Genomic DNA, 21,917 nt, shown 5'->3' on the forward strand with positions numbered 1-21,917 from the left:
AATGTGCAGTTTTCCAGAGTGACCTAAAGATGAGTGGTCGGCTGGGCCGGCCCAGGATTCCTTCTCCAAATCGCCCCCAGCACAAACTGTTCCCGGGCCACATGGCAGAAAACAGATTCGACGTTTAAACAAAGTTGCTTATTGGGTCACAGATTATACAAGACAAACCATGGTTAAGTGAGACTCCATAAATTTGTGGTAAGTCATTCTGGGCGCCAGCAGAGTTTACCTTTGTGCTGTCTATGAAGTTATTTGCTAAGCCTCTCGGGAATGTAAACGAGTGAAGGTCTTGATGAACTTAAGAACAAACTCTGAAGGCCTTGAAGCTTTGGTTGGTTGTTTATGTACAGACAGATGCTGTTAAGCACAAATCTGCCTTAACCAGCCACTACAGCAGGCCAAGCAGGACCTCTGCTTGCAAGCATTAGCAATTTGAGTTACTGCCTGTGCCTGTCTTTGAAATTAAAAACAGTGGGTTTTAAAAGCACACACAAAACGTACACACTCCGGTGAGGCTGTGGCACCATCCTCTAGCAGTTGGCCCCAGCTAGGAAACATAGTCATCTCAGGCTCCTTGGGCTTCTTGCCATTTCCAGTAACTGACCTCGTCCTATCTGTTGTGACCTTAAAGTCTTTGGCTCTCCTCCTCTCTGGCCATCCAGCCAGAGACCTGGTTGCTGTAGAGGCTCCTCTGCTAGCTCTTCTGTCCCCAGTTTCATCTCTGGTCAGGCTGTCTCCCCAAAGTCACCAGACAAATCCTTCTGTGTCATTTACTGTTGCTGTCTAACAAAACCACCCCGAAACCTAGTGACTTAAAGGAACAATTCATTTCATTGTCTCTGATGGTTTCTGTGGGTCAGGAGTTCAGGAGGGCCTTGGCTGGGTGGTTCTGGCTTGGGGTCTCATGCTATTGCAGTCAGATAGCTGAAGCTGGAACAGTGGGAGCCTGGAGCATCTGGGGGCTCAGTGGGCCTCCCTCTGTCCATGGAGTCTCAGGGACTCTTCTGCACAGGGTGGCCTCGGGGCAGTTGAGTGGGCTCCAGGCCTGTGTGTTTAGCAGGCAGGGAGAAGCCGCGTTGTCTCTTGTGGGCTCACAAGTCATAGGGTATCATTTGTGCTGGGCTCTGGTGATAAAAAGTTACAAAAGCTCCTCCGGTTCCAAGGCGGAGGGGACACAGCCCCCCCCGCCCCACCACAAGTGGGAGGAGTGTCACAGTCACGCTGCAAGAGGAGCATGTGGGATGGGACTGCTTGTTATGGTCATTTTTGGAAAATATAATCTGCTTCGCCTTCTAAGTCACAACAGCAGTCGTCATTCCCCTGTGGAAAAATCTCTAGGGGCTCCAAAACCTTCACAGAAAAGTGGATTTTAAAGAATGTGGCACAGATGCCTTACCTATAAACTGGACAGGAGCAAAAAACTGCGGGGAGAAGTGAGGTTCTGAGCCTAGCTCCTCGGGCCAGCATAGCTGCCCCCTGAGTAGTTTGGGTGTGATCTGGCCCTTGTGACAAGGCCCCAGTCACCTCCCCAGGCCATGCCCCATGGTTCCCCACCTCCTCCACGCACCTGGCTCACCTCTCCTTAGCCTGCTGCACCTGCTGCCTGGAAAGGCACACCTGCTTATCCAGGGCTAACCTGCTCCTGTGGCCCCATTCTGAGACATCTTCTGGGGCTCCCTGCCCTACTTAGTGGGCACCTCTACTCTGACGTTGACATTGTTGTGGATGGTGTGTTTACTCTACCAAACTTGGAGTGTAGGGACTGGTTACATCTCACTTGATGATGGTTTCCAAATCAGACTTTGCCCTGGAGTTTGCCTGGTAGGCCAAGTTTTCCTGTATGCAGATGATTTCATAATACCGTCAGATGTCTGAACACTGTAGCAGATATTTAGATGGTGGGGTTTTATTTGACTGATTTCTTATTCTGAAAAATTGTTTTAGTCCGTATTAATGGTGGTTTTATTTATTGCAAGGTGATTTAAGCAATTTTATGCTTTTTCTTTAAATCATGTGAAAACAGGAGGTGAAATATTTCTTATCTCAGTTTATATACCAAAATAAGAAAATAACACAAAAAAAACCCTAAACCTACCCCTTGGAGCCTTGCCAGCTTAAAATGGGGTAACTGTCCCCTCCTTATTATTTGACATCCTAACAAGGACTCTTCCTTGATTTTTTTTTTTTCCACACTGATTTTGACTGCACCATAAGCTCCATGAGGAGCAGAGACTTTTATGTTCACCACTCAGCATCAAAAACAGTGCTTGTTACCTAGGAAACACTCACATAATGATCAGATGATTAATTGAATGGACAGAGAATTCCAGAGGATAAGGAGGAATGGTCCTTCTCTTACTATTTACCTTTCCACCTGGAGCACACCATTGGGAGGTGGAACTGGTGAAGCTCGTTGTATGAAGGAGGTGCCTGGACCAGTCAGAGTTTTGAAGGAGCTGGCCTGTGGAGAACTCTTAGCCACCGGGTGACAGTTTACTTCCCCTGACTGGCCTTCTGTTTATTTTGTAGCCATGTGAGGGAGGGAAGTCCTAGGAAAATAATTGACACAAGGAAGTACAAATCAGTGTATTGTGAACTGTGCCTTGTTTCTTTGTACCTTCTCTGTCTCATCATTGTACACACCACACGACCTTGTGGTTATTTGCTGTTTTATGGACAATTGGTTCCTTGAGGCTTGGAACTGGGTCTCATTTGTTGGGCCGGATTCAGGGCCTGGCCCAGGGTTGGCAGTCAGTGCACAGTTGTTGAACTGTAGCCCAGTTGCTGGCCTGCAAGCGGCCAAATCCAGGATGATGGTCTTGTTTTGAAGGGTGTGGCGGTTAGGCATGTCTGCTCTCGCAGTAGGATAGAGGGCACTCCATCTAGAAGGAGTCTTAGAGTTCATCTGGGCCAAATCCCAGGCCACGAGGTTAAGTGAGCAGTCCAAAGCACACAGACGTCTAGTGACAGGGCATACCTTGGACCCTGGACTCCTGAGTCCTAAGCCTTCTCTTTACTTGCTCTTCCTTGTATTTTTTGACCTGCTCCGTTTCTGTCCTGGGCCGGTTCACCCCTCCTTAGGCAACCTGGTGGTTCCCTGCTCCCAGGAAGTCACCATATTGATGCCAAACTTAGTGCGGACACCTGATGGGCATAGCACACTACAACCCAGAACTCCTGGGCTTGAACGATCCTCCTGCCTCAGCTTCCCGAGTAGCCGGAACTACAGGCACGCACCACCACTCCCTGCATACTTGTAGTTTTTTCTGTTACCTTTAAAAAAAGTTTAGATATCTGATAATCATAACTTAAGCATCACGTTGATGATGAATACCCTTGAACCTGCCATTGCGTGTGAGACCTAGACAGTATAGCTTTCATCTTCCCCTCATGGCTTCCCTAGAACTGCTCTTCTACTCTTCTTAAATGTTGTATTTATCATTCCTTTGCCTTGGCTTAAAGGAAAAAAAAAGCCTTGTTATATTAGTCTAAAACACGTGTCTAAATAATAAGAGTGTTCATGGCCAGGTGCAGTGGCTCACGCCTGTAAACCCAGCACTTCGGGAGACTGAGGCAGATGGATCGCTTGAGCTCAGGACTTTGAGACCAGCCTGGGCAACATGGCAAAACCCCATCTCTACAAAAAATAGAAAAATTGGCTGGGCATGGTGGCTCATGCCTGTAATCCCAGCACTTTGGGAGGCCGAGGTGGGCGGATCGCTTGAGGTCAAGCGTTTGAGACCATCCTGGGCAGCATGGTGAAACCCCATCTCTACCAAACTACAAAAAATTAGCCAGGCATGGTGGCCCCCCAGCTACTTGGAGGGCTGAGGTGGGAGGATGGCTTGAGCCTGGGAGGTGGAGGCTACAGTGAGCTGACATTGCGCCACTATACTCCAGCCTGGGTAACAAAGTGAGACCCTGTCTCAAGAAAAACAAAAATTAACCAGGCATGGTGGTGTGTGCCTGTAATCCAAGCTACTTAGGAGGCTGAGATGGGAGGATAGCTTGAGTCCAGGAGACAGAGGTTGCAGTGAGCTGAGCTTGTGCCACTATAGTCCAGCCTGGGCGACAGAGTGAGAGCCTATCTTTAAAAAAAAAAAAAAAAAAAAAAAAAAGAATATTCACTATTGCTTGTTATTGAGCTTTATATAAAAGTGACAGCATCCTAGGGAGGCCCCTGGGACTAGCCCCCTCCCTCTGTCCCCATCGTTCCATTTCCTGGGTCACTTACGTTGTTGCTTGTAGCTGAAGGTCATCCACATCTGCTTCATTCTCCGGTGCCGTTTCCTGTTTGGACCCCTTAGGGTTTGGGATGACTCCCAAGCAAATGGCTCCAGTTAACTCTAATTTTAACGTCTTAAAAGCTGTCATTAAGCTTTCCCATGTTGCTTCACTTATGGGAAGCATTTAGTCATTTCCTCATTGAATGATAGTTAAACATCCTTAGCCCTAGAAATTTGTAGTGAAACATTTCCAATTAAGATTAATTGGGATTAATGCAAAATATGAGTCAGATCCTTTTGTAGTAGTATTCTAGTGCTGTCAACTAGATACAGGTCTACAGAGGACTGTCCAGCCCCCTTGCGGGGTGGGGATGTGATCAGCATATTGGAACTGGGCTTGTGAACAGGCACCGAAGAAGGGTTAAAACAGTGTCTTTCACCTTGAGCTTCTCTGGTCAACTTAGGTCTTTTCCTAGATAACACTGCTCAGTTTTCTAGTTAATCCCTTCTATATTCTGTCTGGATCACCGTTTCAAATTAGACAGGCTTACTTATATCTTAATTTGCTTTTCATTTATAAGGAGGATTGCTAATATTTAGTTGAGATACTTTCTGAAGACCAGAAATTTTTAGGGGTTATGTGTGGGTTTGTTGTTGTTGTTGTTGTTGTTGTTTGTGAGATGGAGTCTCGCTCTGTCGCCCAGGCTGGAGTGATCTGGGCTCACTGCAAGCTCCGCCTCCCGGGTTCATGCCATTCTCCTGGCTCAGCCTCCCGAGTTGCTGGAACTACAGGCGCCCGCCACCACGCCCGGCTAATTTTTTTGTATTTTTAGTAGAGACGGGGATTCACCACGTTAGCCAGGATGGTCTCGATCTCCTGACCTCATGATCTGCCCGCCTTGGCCTCCCAAAGTGTATGTGTGGTCTTTAAATTAGAATTTATATATAAAACGTTTGCCTGCATGTGCAGTCTTCCTGAGGGGGACTTTATTGTCAATCAGATTCTGGGAATCTGCAGCCCCCAAACCAATTATTTTTAGCCCAGGGCTTCTCAGCCTTAACTCTATTAACGTTTGGGCCGGGTGATTCTTTGTTGTGGGGAGGCTGTGTATCGCGTTTTGGGATGTTTAGAAGCATCCCTGGCCCCTACCCATTAGATGTCAGTAGTTTCTTCTCTCCCAGTTGTGACAAAAATGTCTCCATACATTGCCAGATGTCTCCTGGCAGGGTTGTTGGAGGTGTGTGTGTATGTGTGTGCACGTGTGCAAAATCATCCCTAGTTGAGAAATACTAGTTTATACCTTTTAACGAGTTTGACTTGAATCATTTAGGGTTTTCTATTCTTGCTTGGCCAAGAGAATACGTAGCTTTGTATTGAGTTTGAACATTAGCTGTAGTTTAAGGGGAGCAAGAGAGAGAGAGATCCAGGGCTGGGTTGAGGGGCAGGGAGGTTGGGCAGGGGAATCATTTAAAATTTTTAAAAAGATTTAAAAGCTGTGTGTTTATTTGTATGCACTCAATATCCCCAATCATTAAACACATACTACTGTGTATTAAGCGTTCCACATGCATTACTAAATTATTGTCACTCTCTAAGGAAGATACTGTGTTCCCATTTTATGGATAAATAAATAGAGACTTCTAGAGATTAAGAAACCCACCCAAGGCCATAAGTTAATGAATGGCAGTATTGGGAATTGAATATGTCTCTCTAGAGTCGAATCAGCTTATCTGTGTGTTCTGCCCAAGACGTGGTGTTAAAATTTCCTCTCATGCCAGTGGGCCAAACCCATCACTGTGGCCTTGGCTGACACATGTTGGCATAGAAATGCGTGGCACAAGTAGGGAATTCATGGTTGCTGGCATTCAGCAAAACAAGTGGTAGAATTTCTGGTGTGGTGTTTTTCTTTTCTCTTTGCAGGGGAGCCAGTTCGTTGTGTGTTCCAGGATGAACTGTCACTGATAGCCATCTTGAGCAAGGGACAGGCTTTTTCTTTTCTTTCATTCTTTTTTAAAACAGCTGGCTGTATATGCCATGTCAATATCTTTTTTAAAAAAAATGAAATTGATTCTCCTTAATAATGTGTTACGTCTTTGGTGACTATGAAGTGGGTCCTTGCCCCACGGCCTACTTGTGGTTAACAGACCTGGAGTATAAATGGTAATATTCAAAAGTTGTATTTCGTTAAGGCCAAATGTGGCATTTTGAGGATTACTTTGTGTATTTTATGAGACTGTAGCTTGTTGATTTAGGCCTTCCAAAAATCCTGAAATTGGTCTGAGCAGAGCAGAGTCCAGATATAAATCAGATAGTGGCTGCTTGGGTAGTGTTGGGGACTCCATCTGCCTTACTTGGAGTCACCTGTACTCCTTAGAGTTGCATACACAGGTCTTCACCTTGTACCTGGCCCACCTTTCTCACTTTATTTCTTGTCTCATCTCCTGAGGTCTAGCCACTGTGCATTGAATTTACTTTGCATTTTACCAGCCTTGCCTCCGCTCAGTTCCCTTCCTCTCCCCCTCCCTTTATTTATTTATTTTGTATATCTTTATGGTGACTGGCACATGGTGGCTCTTAGTAAATATTTGCAGCATATATACTGTGAGGAGAGTATGGTGAAGCACAGGATGCATAGCTTTAAAAAGGTGCTTGGGCTGGGCACGGTGGCTCGTGCTTGTAATCCCGGCACTTTGGGAGGCCAAGGCAGTTCGATTGCTTGAGCCCAGGAGTTCAAGACCACCCTGGGCAATGTGGCAAAACCCCATGTTTCCCCCCCTCCCCCCCAAAAAAAACCTCAAAATTAGCCAGATGTGGTGGCATGCACCTGTGGTCCCAACTACTTTGGAGGCTGAGGTGGGAGGATCACTTGAGCCTGGAAAGTGGGGGTTGTAGGGAGCCAAGATCATGCCACTACACTCCAGCCTGGGTGACACAGCAAGACCCTATCTTTAAAAAATGAAAAACATTTTTTAAAAGAGTGCTTGATAAACAAGAGTAATGGTTGTCTTTCCAGTCCTTGCCGCTGCAGTGACATAGTTTACTGCATTTGCAGTCCAGTTTGCTGGGTGGAGTGAGCTCTTGACTGTAGTGTGGTTCAGGTCTTAGTGTCCTAAGTTTCTATTGAATGAATGAAGCGCTTTTAACCCTGTGTGCATCTTGCCACTTGTTCTTTGCCTGGCTTTTCTCCCTCCCTTGGAGCTTATCAAGGAACCTGGCCTGGGGGTGTTACCTGATGTTTATACCCAGGTTACAACAAAGGGCAAAAGTAATCCGCTACTAGAGTGTGCTCACCATGGAACCAACTGGGAGGCACGACATCTGCAGCCCCCAGGGCCTGTTGAGCAGGAGCAGGGGAGCCGGTGAGGGAGCTTTCTGATGTCTCCAGCCTGCTTCCACTTCTTTCAGGGTCTTTTGGATGCCCCCACTTGAGACAGAGACTGCTGTCAAAGGGGAGCAAACAGCCTGCACAGTCGCCCCCCGCTCCAGGCTGCCGGCACACAGAGACCTGGCGGAGGGCCCACTGCATGGCTCTTTGGGTTTTAGAATGCCTTGGGCAAGCATGCTTTTTAAAAGGAGTTTTTGATATTCCTTCTGGCAAAAATGACTGACGCACTTGTATTTCTCCCTCCACAGAGTGATCAGCAGCTGGACTGTGCCTTGGACCTAATGAGGCGCCTGCCTCCCCAGCAAATCGAGAAAAACCTCAGCGACCTGATCGACCTGGTACGTGCCTCCTTCATATGGTTCCATTTGAGACTGCGGCTAAGAGTTAGTTGCTTTTGTGTAGCTTTTTCCATGCAGAATTCACAACACAGGAAACCTTTTCTCTCCCTGGCAGACCATGCCACTGGACTATGAGATTCCTCCAGGCAGAGAGAAGATGGGTTTCATATGGTGGTCTGTCATTCAGAACCATCTGTGTTGTTGAAGCCCAAGTTAGGAGTTCTAAAGTTAATGACAGTCTGCTCCCTCCCCAGCTGCCTTGTCTTCAGTTTCTAGAAGCTTGCATTTAGATGTGGTGAGGAAGAGGCCATACCCATCCCGCAGGCATTCAGCAGTGCACGCAGGCCAGACGCTATCAGTGTCTGCTATGGTGTGAGTTTCTCCAGCCAACACAGTACAAGCGTCTACCTGTAAGATGCTTCCGTGGCTTCATTTCTAGTTTGAAAAGGTATAACAAGCAAAAGTTGGCTTGTTAAAGGGCCCGTCACATCTAGTTTTTAAATATTCTCTTCATTTTCATAGATTTTTATGCTCAGAATGATTGGTCTCAAGATGTTGCCTCAAATTCACTAGCACCATATTATTTGAAGAGTGCTCAAAATATTCAAAAACATCTATAAAGCCATAGGAAATATTGGAAAGAAATAAAATCAGGTCCTAAGAGGCCAACCAAATCACCCTGATCACTTGGCAGTGAGTTCTGGTGCTGGGTTTGGAACGTGAGTCCCTGAGTCTGGTCCTCTGTTTTTTCCACTGTGTCCTGTGTCTTCTTGGATGTAATTATCCATTGCCAAGCATGGCTCATCAGTGAGGTATCTTTTTAGAGTGGGTTGGGAACTTGTTCATATGCTGTAGTGATTTATTTAATTCCATTGTATGCATTCAGAACATTTTTACTAGGAAAAATGTATGACTGCTAGGAGAGGCACGGATGTCATTCACAGAAAACTTTATACAGCAGCCCGAAAGGTCTGTAGTGCGACTATTTGTATATTTATAGGGATGCAAACTCCCAGCTGAGAGGCAAGTGTGTGACACAGAGCGGAGCCTGTGGAGGGAGTTGGGAACCTGCTGTATCTCATTCATAGTAATTGAGGAAGTGGGAAGAAAGAGGTTTCTTGAGGTCACTGGCTGCTCAGAGAGACAACTGCACATGCTTGTGATATAAGTGGAGAGAAGGCAGGTATCAAAAAGAGAGGGTCCCGCCAGACAGTTGACATTTCAGGGGGGTAGTAACATAGTTGTGATGCAAATGAACCCACTGTGTGCTCAGGATCAGGGGTCCCCGGCCAGGAGCCAGCAAGTGAGGAAGATCATTGAAGTGGGCATGGTGGGATCTGGAGGCACAGGCCCCTGTGGGAAGAGCAGCTACCCTCGTTACTCCTGGTGCTTGTTGCCCTGTTGGAAGTAGAGCCTCTGTTGCTCGTTTTCACATTTTTCTAGAGGAGCCATATATTTGGGGTTTTATGTAAAATTTCCTGGTTTGTTTGTGTGTGGTGTTTTTTGTTGTTTTTTTTTCTTGTGACAGAGTCTCATTCTGTCACCCGGGCTGTAGTGCAGTGGGGTGATCTTGGTTCACTGCAATCTCTGCCTCCCCGGTTCAAGCAATCCTCCTGCCTTAGCCTCCCCAGTAGCTGGGATTACAGGCGCCCACGACCGTGCCCAGCTAATTTTGTATTTTCATTAGAGACGGGATTTCACCATGTTGGTCAAGCTTGTCTCAAACTCTTGACCTCAAGTGATCTGCCTGTCTCGGCCTCCCAAAGTGCTGGGATTACAGGCGTGAGCCACCGTGCCCAGCAGAATATCCTGATTTTTAAACATTGGGCTGCACATTAGATTGGCCAGGTCCAGTTTTGTGTAGAACCTGGGCCTGAGCATGTGAAATGTGAGCTGGGGGCGGTCGGGCAGTGTGGGCTGGAGGGGTTAGAGGAGATGTCCTTTGTTGAGAAATACTGAAGTATAAAGTTGGATAGGTAGGAGGTATCCTTGAAAGTGAGGAGACCTTGGACTTGATGTGGTGAGAATGGTCACCATCAGCCCACTGACTGCTGAACTTGTATGCAGTGCCTCATGCGCAGCCATATTTAAACTCTCATCAGTCCTATGAGGTAGGACTGCAGAATGTGGTCTGGGAAGTGTTTTGATGGCTTTGCATTTTTCTTGGTCAGAAATCTATGATTGATCCTACGTGGAAGAGGTGGGCAAAAGTTGAAGGTGTGATCTGCCTTTAATTTGGTCAGCTGCAGGGGCTTGTTTTTCCTCTAAACTCAGCATGAAAGCATGCTTGGCTGAGTTTAAATTTAGTTTGCCAATTTAGTTATTACTGTATTTTAGAAATAAGCCAAACATAGAAGTAGGAAATGATGAGCAAATTTTTCTCATTAGACCCTTCCTGGTGTTTAATAGGCTATTTTGTTCTTATGGCAACTGAAGTGTTTTACTACAGCTGTGTCTTTTCTCCGGGACTCCCTCATCACTCTCTCTTTCAGGGATGTGCATGTAGCTACTTTTATGAAAACCTGCTCAACTGGTTCCCTTGCTGCCCGTGCGGGTTTTCCCTGGGCTCAACAGGGAAATTGCAGCATTGATGGTGAATGAAGGAGAGTATCAAGAGCTGTCTTTCGCCATAGCCAGATAATGAGAGAGATCACCTCTGAGGCTTAGTTGCAGGATGGTACTTGGACACAGGTTGAAGTGCCAGGCCGTATCTACCACTGATATATGGTGTAGTGTGTGACATTCTATAGATTACTGTCAGAGCATACTTTTTTTTTTTTTTTTTTTTTTTTGAGACAGGGTCTTGCTCTGTCACCCAGGCTGGAGTGTAGTGGTGCAATCAAAGCTCAATGCAGCCTCCTAAACTCCTGGGCTCAAATGACCTTCTGCCTCAGCCTTGCAAGTAGCTAAGACTACAGGCGCCCACCACCACATCTGGCCAATTTTTAAAAATGTTTTATTTTGCATAGAGACTGGTTCTCCCTATGTTGCCCAGGCTGGTCTCGAACTGCTGACCTCAGGCAATCCTACTTTTCTGTTTTTAACTTTGTCTTCTGTAGAATGTATGCTAGAACTGGTGGAGGTGGGCTGAGGTTGAGGTGGACAGCTGACATGTGTTGAATACCTGCCGTGTGCCCAGGACTAAGCTGGGAACTTCTGTTTGTGTCGTTTATTATTTCTTCAAAGTCATACAACACCCCTGTAAGGTACATATGGCCACCTCACCTCGTTTAGATGATTTAGACTCTATGGGGAAGGAGCCAGGATAGGGATGTGGCTTGGGAGCGCCGGGAGGTCTGGTTTCTCCTGCTTGCCAGGTTCCTTTGGGTTAGTCACACTGAAAGCAACAGATTAAATGTGGCGTGTCTATGTGCTGTGTCAGTTTTGCCTGTTGGGAGAGAAACTGTTAATTAAATTCATTAGTAATCTAAAATGTTAACACATAGGTATATTATGGAGAATAATGTTAAATTCACATAATTTAAAAGCAAGAACTAGACACGGGGCAAAAAAACCCTTCTCGGAACCAGGCCATTTATGATTAGTGGTTCTCTTTCCTCCACTGCCTCGGGGCGGCCTGAGAGGCGCTAGCTCCCCTCACCGGCTGTGTGGAGGCCACCTGGGGCCTTGTCTACCTCAGAGGCTGAACAAGAGGCCAGAGTGGATTCCCATCGTCCAGAGTGGGTTGGGGAAACGGTGTTCTCATTAATTTTTTAATTGAAGTATGAGGAATGTCAAAATGGAAATGGAGCATGACTTTTCAACAAATTAGGATCTGGTAATGCATGCCTCATTAAAACTATATTGACATGCATTGGCCAGGCGCGGCCCATGCCTGTAATCCCAGCACTTTGGGAGGCCAAGGCAGGTGGATAACTTGAGGCCAGGAGTTCGAGACCAGCCTGGCCAACATGGCGAAAACCCATCTCTACTGAAAAAAGACTATATTCACATGCTTCAAAAGCCACTTTCTGATTGATGGCCTGGCTTTGAACTCCTCGCTACGTGTGATGCTCATATAAGGGGCAGTGCGCTGGCTTTGTACTGGATCCTGTGACTGATCCTGGAAGTTTCTTCTTTGAATGTTTATTTTCATCACTGCCAGTGTTCTCTGGGAATGACAGTTTTTCTTTTTTCCTGTTTAACTGAACTTACGAAATGCTTTTATTCTGTAAGGATTGGTCTGTGCTGAGTATACTGTTGTAGCATTGAAGTTCACATGCAGTTTTAGTTTCTTCCCAAAGTGGTAGTTTCAGAAAATTCACACTATTATGCACCTGTCTAAAGGCAAAGGATCCGGGCCTTTGTCTCGTGTAATCTGGGATCAGTCAGATGTTTTGAAAGTAGCTAATGCACTGCTGCTCCATGCAAACAGCAGTCATTCCTCTCTGCTCACCTGCCCAAGATAATGAAGGGGGGGAGATTGTTGTTTTCAAGAAAAGTCTCCAGTTTTAAGACGGACGAGAATGTTAGGATTTGCCAGCATTCCCCATGAAGGGAATGGCCTCGCTTAGATGTCAGGGCCAGGGAACTGGGGGGGAATGGATCCAGTCCACCATGGTCTGATTACAGAGTGGTATTAAAGAGAAATGTGAGGGATGCTTGGCAGCCAGGCCAAGGCAGCCCAATTTATCATGCCAGGTCAGCTTTCTTTTTTCTTCCCAGCATCAGAGAGTTTTTGCTGCCTTGGGATTATGAGGCCTGCTCTGATTGGTGGGAAATGACCTTCCTTTGCAGATGGCCAAAACATCATTTTATTACATATTAATCCCATTGTGCTAGAGTGAATCCAGCTGAAATCCGTTGTTAAGCTGTTTCAAAAATACCCACACATCCATGAGGGCCAAGAATCATATGATGTGAAGATGTTCCCTTGGCTTCATAAACTTGGCCCTTCTATGGCCTTACTCTGCACACTGGCAGCAAGAGCAGAAATGTCTCAGCTGGGGTGTATTTTGAGCCCTGAGCTGAGGAAGGAGTTTGTTTCTGCATATTGGCACCCAGCAGGCCTTCCGTCCTTTGCCTTTTTAAGAGCAAACCAAAAATAGCCGTGAATCTGTTTAACTAGGCAAGAAAGTCTCTGCTTGCAAACATTGGTCACTTCATGTTTTTAGTTCCTTCACTTCTTTCTTTCTTACAGTCACCCTAAGGCTCAGCTCTTGGGTGTCCCCAGACTTTACTCTATCAAGGGGAAGACATCAGGGCTGGGAAAGTATCCAGGCCAATGAAGTAAAGGTGGAAGAGACATCCTGATTTTTTACCGGGGAGTTGATAACTTCATAGGTTGACTCGTTTCAGCATATTCTTCTTTTTAAGTAGCCAGAGCAGCCCTCTAGAAATAGAGCCAGCTGGGCACAGGTGTTCACACTGCCAGCCTCAGTGGTAGCCATGCTTTGAAATTATCCCTGTCACCCCCGCATCGCCACCCCCATCAGGGCAGCGTGATGTCTGCAGGGAGTGTGATTTGACAGATGAGAAGGCTGAGTGCTTGGGGGACGTGTCCACGTTCGAGCCTTAGTGAACGAGTGAGTGGAGACCCGCTGCTTACGTTTCCAAAAACCTGCTCTCCGTGAAGCAGCCCATGGAGCCAGCTCACACACATTTGTAATTGACTGGTGACGTTAAGGATGATACTATTAGTCAATAGTTCATTAATACAATTGATTAGCAGAATATCTGATGTCTGCTAAGCAGTGCTGCTCAGTTTTCAGTCTTTAATAGTTAAAGCAATGAAATCTGGAAATCATTTTTCCAGGGACAGCTGTGTGGAGTGAAGCAAAACTCAGTTTTCTCCCCCAGGTGATGAAGCTGCACTGGGCCTGGGACCCAAGATGACTACCCCTGCCTTTGGAGATCTTGAAGGCCAGATAGGATCTGCTTTATCTGTGTTAATAGAGTAAGCAGGCTTACATTTTCTTCTTCCCTAGCTTCCCCTTTAGCCTTGTCATTTCAAACAATCTCAAACCAGCATTTTTCGTCCTTTATTTCAAAGACAACATTTCAAATGTCTTCACTTAAGCTGGGCCTGGTGGCTCACACTTATAATCCCAGCACTTTGGGAGGCCAAGGTGGGAGGATTGCTTGAGCTCAGGAGTTTGAGACCAGCCTGGGCAACACAGGGAGACTCCATCTCTACTAAAAATTAAAAAATGTTTTGGGCATGGTGGCATGCGCCTGTGGTCCCAGCTACCCAGGAAGCTGGGGTGGGAGGATCACTTGAGCCGAGGAGGTCAAAGCTGCAGTGAGCTATGATCACCCCACTACACTCCAGTTTGGGTGAGAGAATGAGACCCTGTTTTGTTTTTAAGTTTTTGCCTTTCTAAAAGGGTCTCAGCTGAAGTAAGTGAAAAGGTAATGGATTCAGTCAACATTTATTGAGCACCTCCTGGAAGTCAGGCACTGTGTTTAATTCTGGGAAGAAGTACAGCCTTTATTCCTTGCCTTCTCCTCCACGGGTCAAAATGCAAGGATTCTTCAGCTTGATCCCCGAAAAGAATGACCCTAGTTGGATTCTCTCAGGCCATTGGTCATTGACCAGTGAATAAGCTCTGAGGATGAATAGCAAGAGCTGCAGAACTGAGTTATTCTTTCTGCAAACATTTATTAAATGCACCATCCATGCACCAGACACTATTCTAGGTGCCGGGGTTTTTGTGGAGAGCCAGATGAAAAGCCTCGCTCTATGGAGCTGACATTTTATGGGGAATTAATTTCTGGAAGGAGGACCTGGCTGTGGTCAGCTTTGCACGCTGTACATCTATTGAACAGGATAACTGGCAGCTGTGCTTATTTGTTTTTACTTACTCATAAAGGTGTTAGAGGCTCTTTAATGGTCGTGCCCAGCTGTCAGTAAATGTTTGTCCACTTCTGCAAGCCATTGCTCGCCACCTTTTAACTAGTTTCTCAGTGACTTGTGCCTTGGCGCTTCTCATTCTTTCCCCAAAGTACTCATGTCAATAGAGGAAGAAAGAAGAGCAAATACACATTTTTGGGGTTTTAGGGGAAAATCCACAGGTGCCTGCCTCAAGGAGAGCATTGTATGTTTTGTCTTACTTAAAAATTGTTTTCTGTCTGGAAATGTGGCATTCATCTGAAGTTACAACTACTTGGGAGGCTGAGGTGGAAGGATCGCTTGAACCCAGAGTTTAAGACCAGCCTGGACAACATAACTAGACCCCATCTCATAAGAAAAAAATTAAAAAATAAATTGTATTCCAATCCATAACATGCCCACATGCAAGACATTTTAACATTAAAAAAATGCTTTTTCCACCAAAGTTCCCCGTGGGTTTATGTTAAGGGTGGGGAAACTTGGCTTCCTCTCTCCTACCCATCCTAGGGTCTGCCTGGAAGTTTTCTCCTCTGAGCCGAATGTTGTCTCTGGAGCAGGAGCCGCGGAATGGATGGAATCACTGGTAATATGCACCAGCCCCTACATAGTCTCTGTTGTGACTGATGTTTCTGAGTGTATTCTGAGCTTTCCTATAGACAACACTGCTGTAGTTCCCGTTTTACAAGGAGAAAAAACATTCCAGCCAAAAGCCTCTAGCAGTATTTTAATAAACTCCATTCCTTGGAAAATTGTGGTGAGTCTTTTCACGTGAGCCTTTTGCTCTGTGTATGGGTGGCAGCTGTGGGGACTGAGGCAGGGAGAGCAGGAGGCATGCTCTGGACGGTGGGTGCCAAGCTGGCCGTTTCCTGTCCATCCTGGCCTCTCCGGAGGATGGCGGCCCTTCATGACCCCAGCCTGTTATCAACCTGAGGACCTGCCACCTAGTAGTGCAGCCTCTGATTTGTGTCCAGGTGGCAGCCAGGCAGCCCTTCTCCACCAGGAAGAAATGGCATGATTTGCTTAGAAAGAGGAAGTGGGGCTTCCTGGGGTGCTCTTACCTGACCAGCTCCCTCATAGATTTGGCCAGAAGTGATTTCAGATTCTGATGAGTTCTGTTACATGCAGCATAATGGTTCCTCATTTTATCCAATTAAGAATGCGATTAATTGCCTCCTGTAAAGGCAATCCAGACAATTACGGTGGAATGAATGAAAGAGAGGAGTGCAAGAGAAAGGAAATGAACCAAAGAGATTAGTAGGGCCATTGGCTTTATTTTGTGTGTGTGTTCCTTGGGGAGCAAAGACTGTTTCCAGGAGACTGCAACGATATATCCACCAGTCCTGAGCTGTCCTAGAACAGTAACGGTTGATTTTCCATTAGGGGAAGGGGCTTGAATTTCTCCAAAGCCAACTATTTTGAAAATTGATGCTCTCTCATCATCTTTAAGATAGCCACGCAGTAAGCTTTGGTTATTTTTCAGAGAATAGAAATTTCAAAACAAATTATTTTTTGTTTGGTCTCAGATTAACAATTTGACTCTTCCCTCTTTCATTCCTTATAAAATACTTTTCAATTACATGGAAACAAATTTTTTTCATCTTTTTAAATTAAACATAGAAAATAGAGACGGGGGTCTCACCATGTTGCCCGGGTTGGTCTCAAACTTCTGAACTCAAGCAGTCCTTCCACACTCAAGCAGTCCTTCCACCTTGGCCTCCCAAAGTTCTGGGATTATAGGTGTGAGCCACTGTGCCTGGCCAAAATAAGTAACTTTTAATGGATCTCCGTCAGATGTCAGCAAGTACTGATAGATGGGTCTCATTATTAATACGCTTCATCCAGGACCTTATCTGTCTTCATAGCCATTCTGTGAAGTGAGTGGGAGGAAACTGAGGAATGGAGGAGGGCAGTGAGTCTCTGACCTGATAGGTGATGCGTGCTGTGGGGTTGGGGGGAAGAGGTGTCAAGCCCACCTCTTGATTCCAGTCAGTATTTTCTACTGAATTACAGCCTTACAAATGAAAATATTATAGTGTGCCATTTCTTAAATGTCCTGCCAAAGCTAAATAATCTTTTAAAAGTGAAAATGTAAAGGAAATTTATAATGAGGGCCTGGGAAGAATGGTCACCATGGAAGTACCTAAGGGAAAAGGACATGAACTTCTCTTCCTGCCACTGCTGGTGTGGAGCTCTGGGCAGGCGATGTTCCTCCAGAGCTTGACCAGCAGAGGAGCCGCCGCTCCCTTCAACCGGCTGGGCTGTGGGGAACCCGGGCTCAGTTGGAACAGTGGGGCAGAGGCAAAGCTTCCTATTGCAGCCCCCCACCGCCCCCCAGCCATACACACTTTGCATTGTGTGTGTTTGGGGGGAAAGTGCTATTTTGAAAGCATCCTGCCCAGACACAAGTAGTATATCACTATACTTTCAGTTAAAACAAATGTAAAAATTTTGGAAAAAGCAGTGCACTGCAAGAACCAACGGGATGGTTCAGTAAGGGAGCTTATTTCTAGGTGGCATCTCCTTTTGCTGTTACAAATGGGCTCTTGTCCCTCCATCTCCCCTGGCATCTTATCTGTTCTAACTGATTTATGCTGGAGCACAGGCTGATTTTGGTACATTTAATTTAAAGGCAGTCACCTAAGAGGCAAGCAGGCAGTGCATGAGGACAGCTGCAGAGCTCCGGGCTGAGTGGCGGAAGCAAATCAGTCGGAATTCTCAGAAACAGACTCAGTAATGGAAGAACTTAGAACAATCACAAGTGGTATTCCTATTTGGGAGAAAAATAATTGTTCAATAAATGTGTTGAAACAGCTAATACTTTTGAAGGAAAACACACTAAAACTCTATTGCAACAGCATGTAGTCATATTGCGTATTTCTCATGGACTGAAGAATTAACTATTAAACGAACATGAAAGACCCAGAGAGCAAACATCAGTATTTGATCTTGAGATGGAAGAGGCCTTTAGAAGGTGCATAAGCCAGTGCCGAAATGATAGCTTTGACTGCATGCAAATTTAACTTAGAAGTTTACACAAAATTAAAAAGCAAGGAACACACTCTGAAAAGCATTTGTACCTTTTGGCAAAACACTTCTCTCTTTAAATCTGAGAACACCTGCTAAGGCTATTAGAGTTGTCGTCCCCATTGGACAGATGAAGAAGCAGGGCCTCCAGCAGTTTATCCAGGGTCACCAAGTATGATGGTGGAGCTAAGCTTTGAACCCAGACAACCTGACTCCAGGGCTCTTAACTACCACATGGCATTGCCTCTATCAATAGGAAAAGGAGGAATACTTTGTTAGAACAAAGAGCTGGCTACATAGGCAATTCACAGAGGAAGAAACACAAACGCCTAATATGTGAAACTTTGGTCCTCACTAGTAGTTAGAAGTGCAAAATAAACCGAGATGGGATGGCTGGAAAAGGCTCCTTCACGGATGACTGTTCCTTCTGCTTGGTGGGTGGATTCGTTTCTTGTTGGACTGTGACCTGCACATTTCGTGACTTTCTAATGAAGTGGATCCCCTCACCTTGGCATTGAGTCTCTTGAGGGATAAAGGGCAGTGATTGACTGGGAGAAATCCAGAGTCTGGATAATCAGACTCCATTATCCATTAAGAGCATCATCACCCATGTTGGCATATTAAAGGCTCTGAGAAGTCCCGCAGTTAATTAAAAAAGAACTGAACCTGTTATCCCAACTCATGTTCAAGGAATGTGCTTTGGGAAACATTGTTTTCCTGGGAAGGATCATAACCTACACACTAAATGGCCTGGATTCTACACCCTTTTTTGACAGTGCCACTAAGTGTGATATTAGCCAAACCTTTTATTTTCATAAGTGTGGTAAAATGGGGTAGAAGGAAACATAGCTTTTTTGGAATTATTTATCTATTTGTGCAAATAGAGAACTGCTTCAGGAAACTTCCTGCTGCTTCAATAGGAGGGACAAAGGTAGATGAAAAGGAAGCACTGTGTCCATTAAGAAGGTGCCTTGGCAAATCTTACTGGAAGTCGGGAGACCTGGGCTGTGGCTTTGAGTCTGCCACTAACTTGCTTTGGGAATTGCAGGTCTTTGGGTCTCGGGCCCCCACTCTGCGAAGTGGAGGCCTGATGGTCTCTCAGTCTCTCAGAACTGGAGGTCTGTTGCCTAGAACTAAAAGAACATCACCATGGATACCCTTCTGTTGATGTCACCACTTTCAGGCTCCCCTTTTGCTGGCAGAAGAGACCTCAGTTTCTCTCAGGCCTATGAGCTGCCCCATCTGGTAAATAGGCGGAGAGAACAGAGCCGGCAGAGGCCTCCAGCAGATACTCCAGCCCACAGTCTTTGTCCCTGGGTGGCTCACTAGAGCCAGAAGAGAAGGCTCACTAGGACTTGAATCCTGGCCTGGTCATCTTCCAGCTTTGAGACCTTGGACAAGGCACTTCATCTCCCACAGTTTCCGAAAGCCGAATTCATGAGAGGGTTGTGAGGATTTGGGGTGCGTGTAAACTGCAGATGTGAGTGGAAGACAGGCACTTAATTGATGCCAGCTGGTGCCTTTACTGCCTTTGTTGGCTTCCTAGGGCCGATTGGCTCACTCCTGGGTTCCGCCAGCCTAGAGGCTGTGCCCTGATGCCCTGGGCAGCCTTTTGGGCTGAGTTTTCACAGGTGAACCAAGTCCCAGCCTTGGCTCCCACAGTGGGGCATTTTATAACCCAGTGCACGTTTGCAAGGACTTGGCTTATTTAACTGAGGAAGGAGATTAAGAGGCCCTCCATTGAGGCCTTCTGGATAGTCAGGAGAACTTGTCAAGGTGAGGATCCCCGAATGGGAAGCTGAAAACGCCATGGCCCCCCACCCAAAGGTGAGTCATGGAGGTCAGAAGGTGAGCCTCCAGACTGTGGCTGGCTGGTTTCCATTCTGCAGAGATAAGGGTCATCTGACACCAGCTGCACAGTCCGCCCTGGTGAGGGTCTCTCCCCCTCCTCTTCCTGATTGCTTGCTAGGCACTTTTCCTGCTTCTGCTCCCTGAATGAGGAGCTGACCCCGGTTATCATTGGGAAAGTCTTCGGAAGCCCTGGGAGAGAAAGCTAGACAAGAGCGTGGCTGGATGGTCTAAGGCGGCAGGAAGGAGTCTTAGGTTGATCTCAGTGTCCAAGGACAAGCCAGCCTTGCAGCCTCCCAGGTCATCAGACCCCTCAATCCTCAGCCTTCCAGAGGTGCCAGGTCACCTGTGAAACCTGGGTCCTCAGGATCCTTTCTGTCGGTTTCCCAGCTTCCTTGCCATTTACCCTCTTCCTTATCAGCACTGCTCACCTCTTGCTCCTCTTTCCTCTGAATCTCTTGTCCCCTTCTTGAACCCACATCTCTAGTCTCCCCCCAGGTACCCTTTTCCCCAGCTTGAGAGTCCCCCAGTCTATGTGTGAGGGTCCTACACAACCTCGCAGTGATGGTCCTCTGTTCCATATCTCTGGGCCTCTCCTGGGACTGCTTTCTGGTGGGGAGGCTATTTTAGCAGCTCACCTGCTGCTACCTGTTCATGACCCTGATGCAGAAAATGCTTGTGAGGTGCCACTAGCCAAGAAGCAGACCAAGGCTGGAAGTGGAGTCCTCATTTGTTTTGCAGACTTCCTTGGAAACAGATTGGCCATTTAGTGCCCCCTACCACGCCTTTATATGCCAGGCCAGAGAAGCCTGTTTTGGTGTATTTGGAAATTCAAATTCTACAAAATTCTTGGTTAGGTGTTTCTAGGCTGTTAGTGTGAGGATGCCTGAAATGCTTGGTTAGGAGCATTGAAGTTGATAGTGGAGTGCCTTGAAATCGAAAGGCACAATCCTGTTCAGCTCTTGTCTTTACCACGTCTTAGCTGTGTCACCACTGAGCCTCAGTTTCCTCATCTGTGAGATGGGCATAATGACACTAACTTCAAGAATGAGAGATGGGGGGTGTAAAGCTCCTAGCATAGTACCTGGCTTGTAGTAGCTGTCTGCATGGAGTTCTGAGGTCACGTCAAACTTGCGCAAAATACTCTGCTGTTCTCCCGGGTTTTAAGAGATAACTATCGTGTGCCAGGTACTGTTCCAGAGCCTTTGCTTATTTAAACTGCACACCACAAGGTTGATCTTTTATGCCCATTTTACAGATGAGGAAACCAAGTGAGGTTTCATGAGTTGGTCCAAGCCTCACAGCTAATTAGTAAGGAGCAGAGTTGGGATCTACCCGTCTGCAAAGCCTGTCTTCTCCGTCACACTGTTTGTGCCCAAAGCTGCCCCAGGAGTAGCTTTCTCCTTGTCACTGCAGGTCACCAGAGGATGGCTGACTGAATGCAGCTGTCTTCACAATTCTTAGCACTGGCAAGAAGTTACTCAGTCTCCGTAGTGGGTAGCTTCCCCCTTCCCACGCTGAAAGGGCGTTCTGTTCTGGCCTCCTGTGGTTAAAGGTGCACTGCTGATGGAGACGGAAGCATCCGTGGTAACAAGCACAAGACCCCAACATCCCAGGTGCCAGCTGCCAAGCAGTAGTGCCGGGGGGAGGGGTGCGTTGGGTTCCAGTGCACCCAGAGGCTTTGCATTGCTTACATAAAGAAGCTTCAGAGCTTTAGAAGGGATGCCTGGGGGAGGAATAGTCCCGCCCTCCTCCTTTTTTGGGTCATTGGCCCTCACTGGGCCGGACACTTCTTATTCACTAATCAGACGGTGTGCGGTTGCCCTTTGCCACATCTGTGGCTGCCTTCCTGGGCCTGTCGAGCTCACAATTAAGGTTCATTAGAGACCCTGTCAGTCATAGCACGCACAGAGCCTGCCTGAGAGAGGCCTTGCCAAGGGGCTGGCCAGCCCCATGCCCCCACCAAAATAAGTCCCTTTGCAAATGACTGCCAACCAAATTCTAGAGGCTTTGTGTACAGGAGAGGGGGTGTGAGCAGCGCTTGTGAAGCTCCAGACTCTCGGGTCCTAGTGGGCCCATTGCCTTTTATGTAATTGAAACCTTCAGGCGAGCTCTCGAATTGATGTTCCAGATGGTGGCGGCGGGAGTGCTGTCAGATGGACGCTTTGGAGGGAGCATCTGACAGCCGGCCCCTCCGAAAAGAGATTTGGAGCCAAATGCAGAAGAGATTTAATGATCGTTAATCTCCCTCTCCCTCTTTCTG

At 46.7% G+C, this 21,917-nt stretch overlaps 1 protein-coding gene across 6 annotated transcripts in view; it reads left to right on the forward strand.

Annotated features, from left to right (window-relative positions):
- Nucleotides 1-21,917, forward strand: part of CAPZB (capping actin protein of muscle Z-line subunit beta) — a 146,544-nt gene that overhangs the window by 57,919 nt on the left and 66,708 nt on the right. For 5 of the 6 annotated variants that reach the window (XM_004024786.5, XM_055386213.2, XM_019011935.4 and 2 more), the window contains one exon: nt 7,861-7,950. In XM_004024786.5, the coding sequence (XP_004024835.1) occupies nt 7,861-7,950 (90 nt within the window). Of the gene's footprint in view, nt 1-7,860; nt 7,951-16,346; nt 19,634-21,917 lie in introns of those variants that run through there. The other variant, XM_055386250.2, reaches the window with a different exon arrangement.

Source organism: Gorilla gorilla, chromosome 1 (genome assembly GCF_029281585.2).
Source record: "Gorilla gorilla gorilla isolate KB3781 chromosome 1, NHGRI_mGorGor1-v2.1_pri, whole genome shotgun sequence".
Taxonomy (NCBI): domain Eukaryota; kingdom Metazoa; phylum Chordata; class Mammalia; order Primates; family Hominidae; genus Gorilla; species Gorilla gorilla.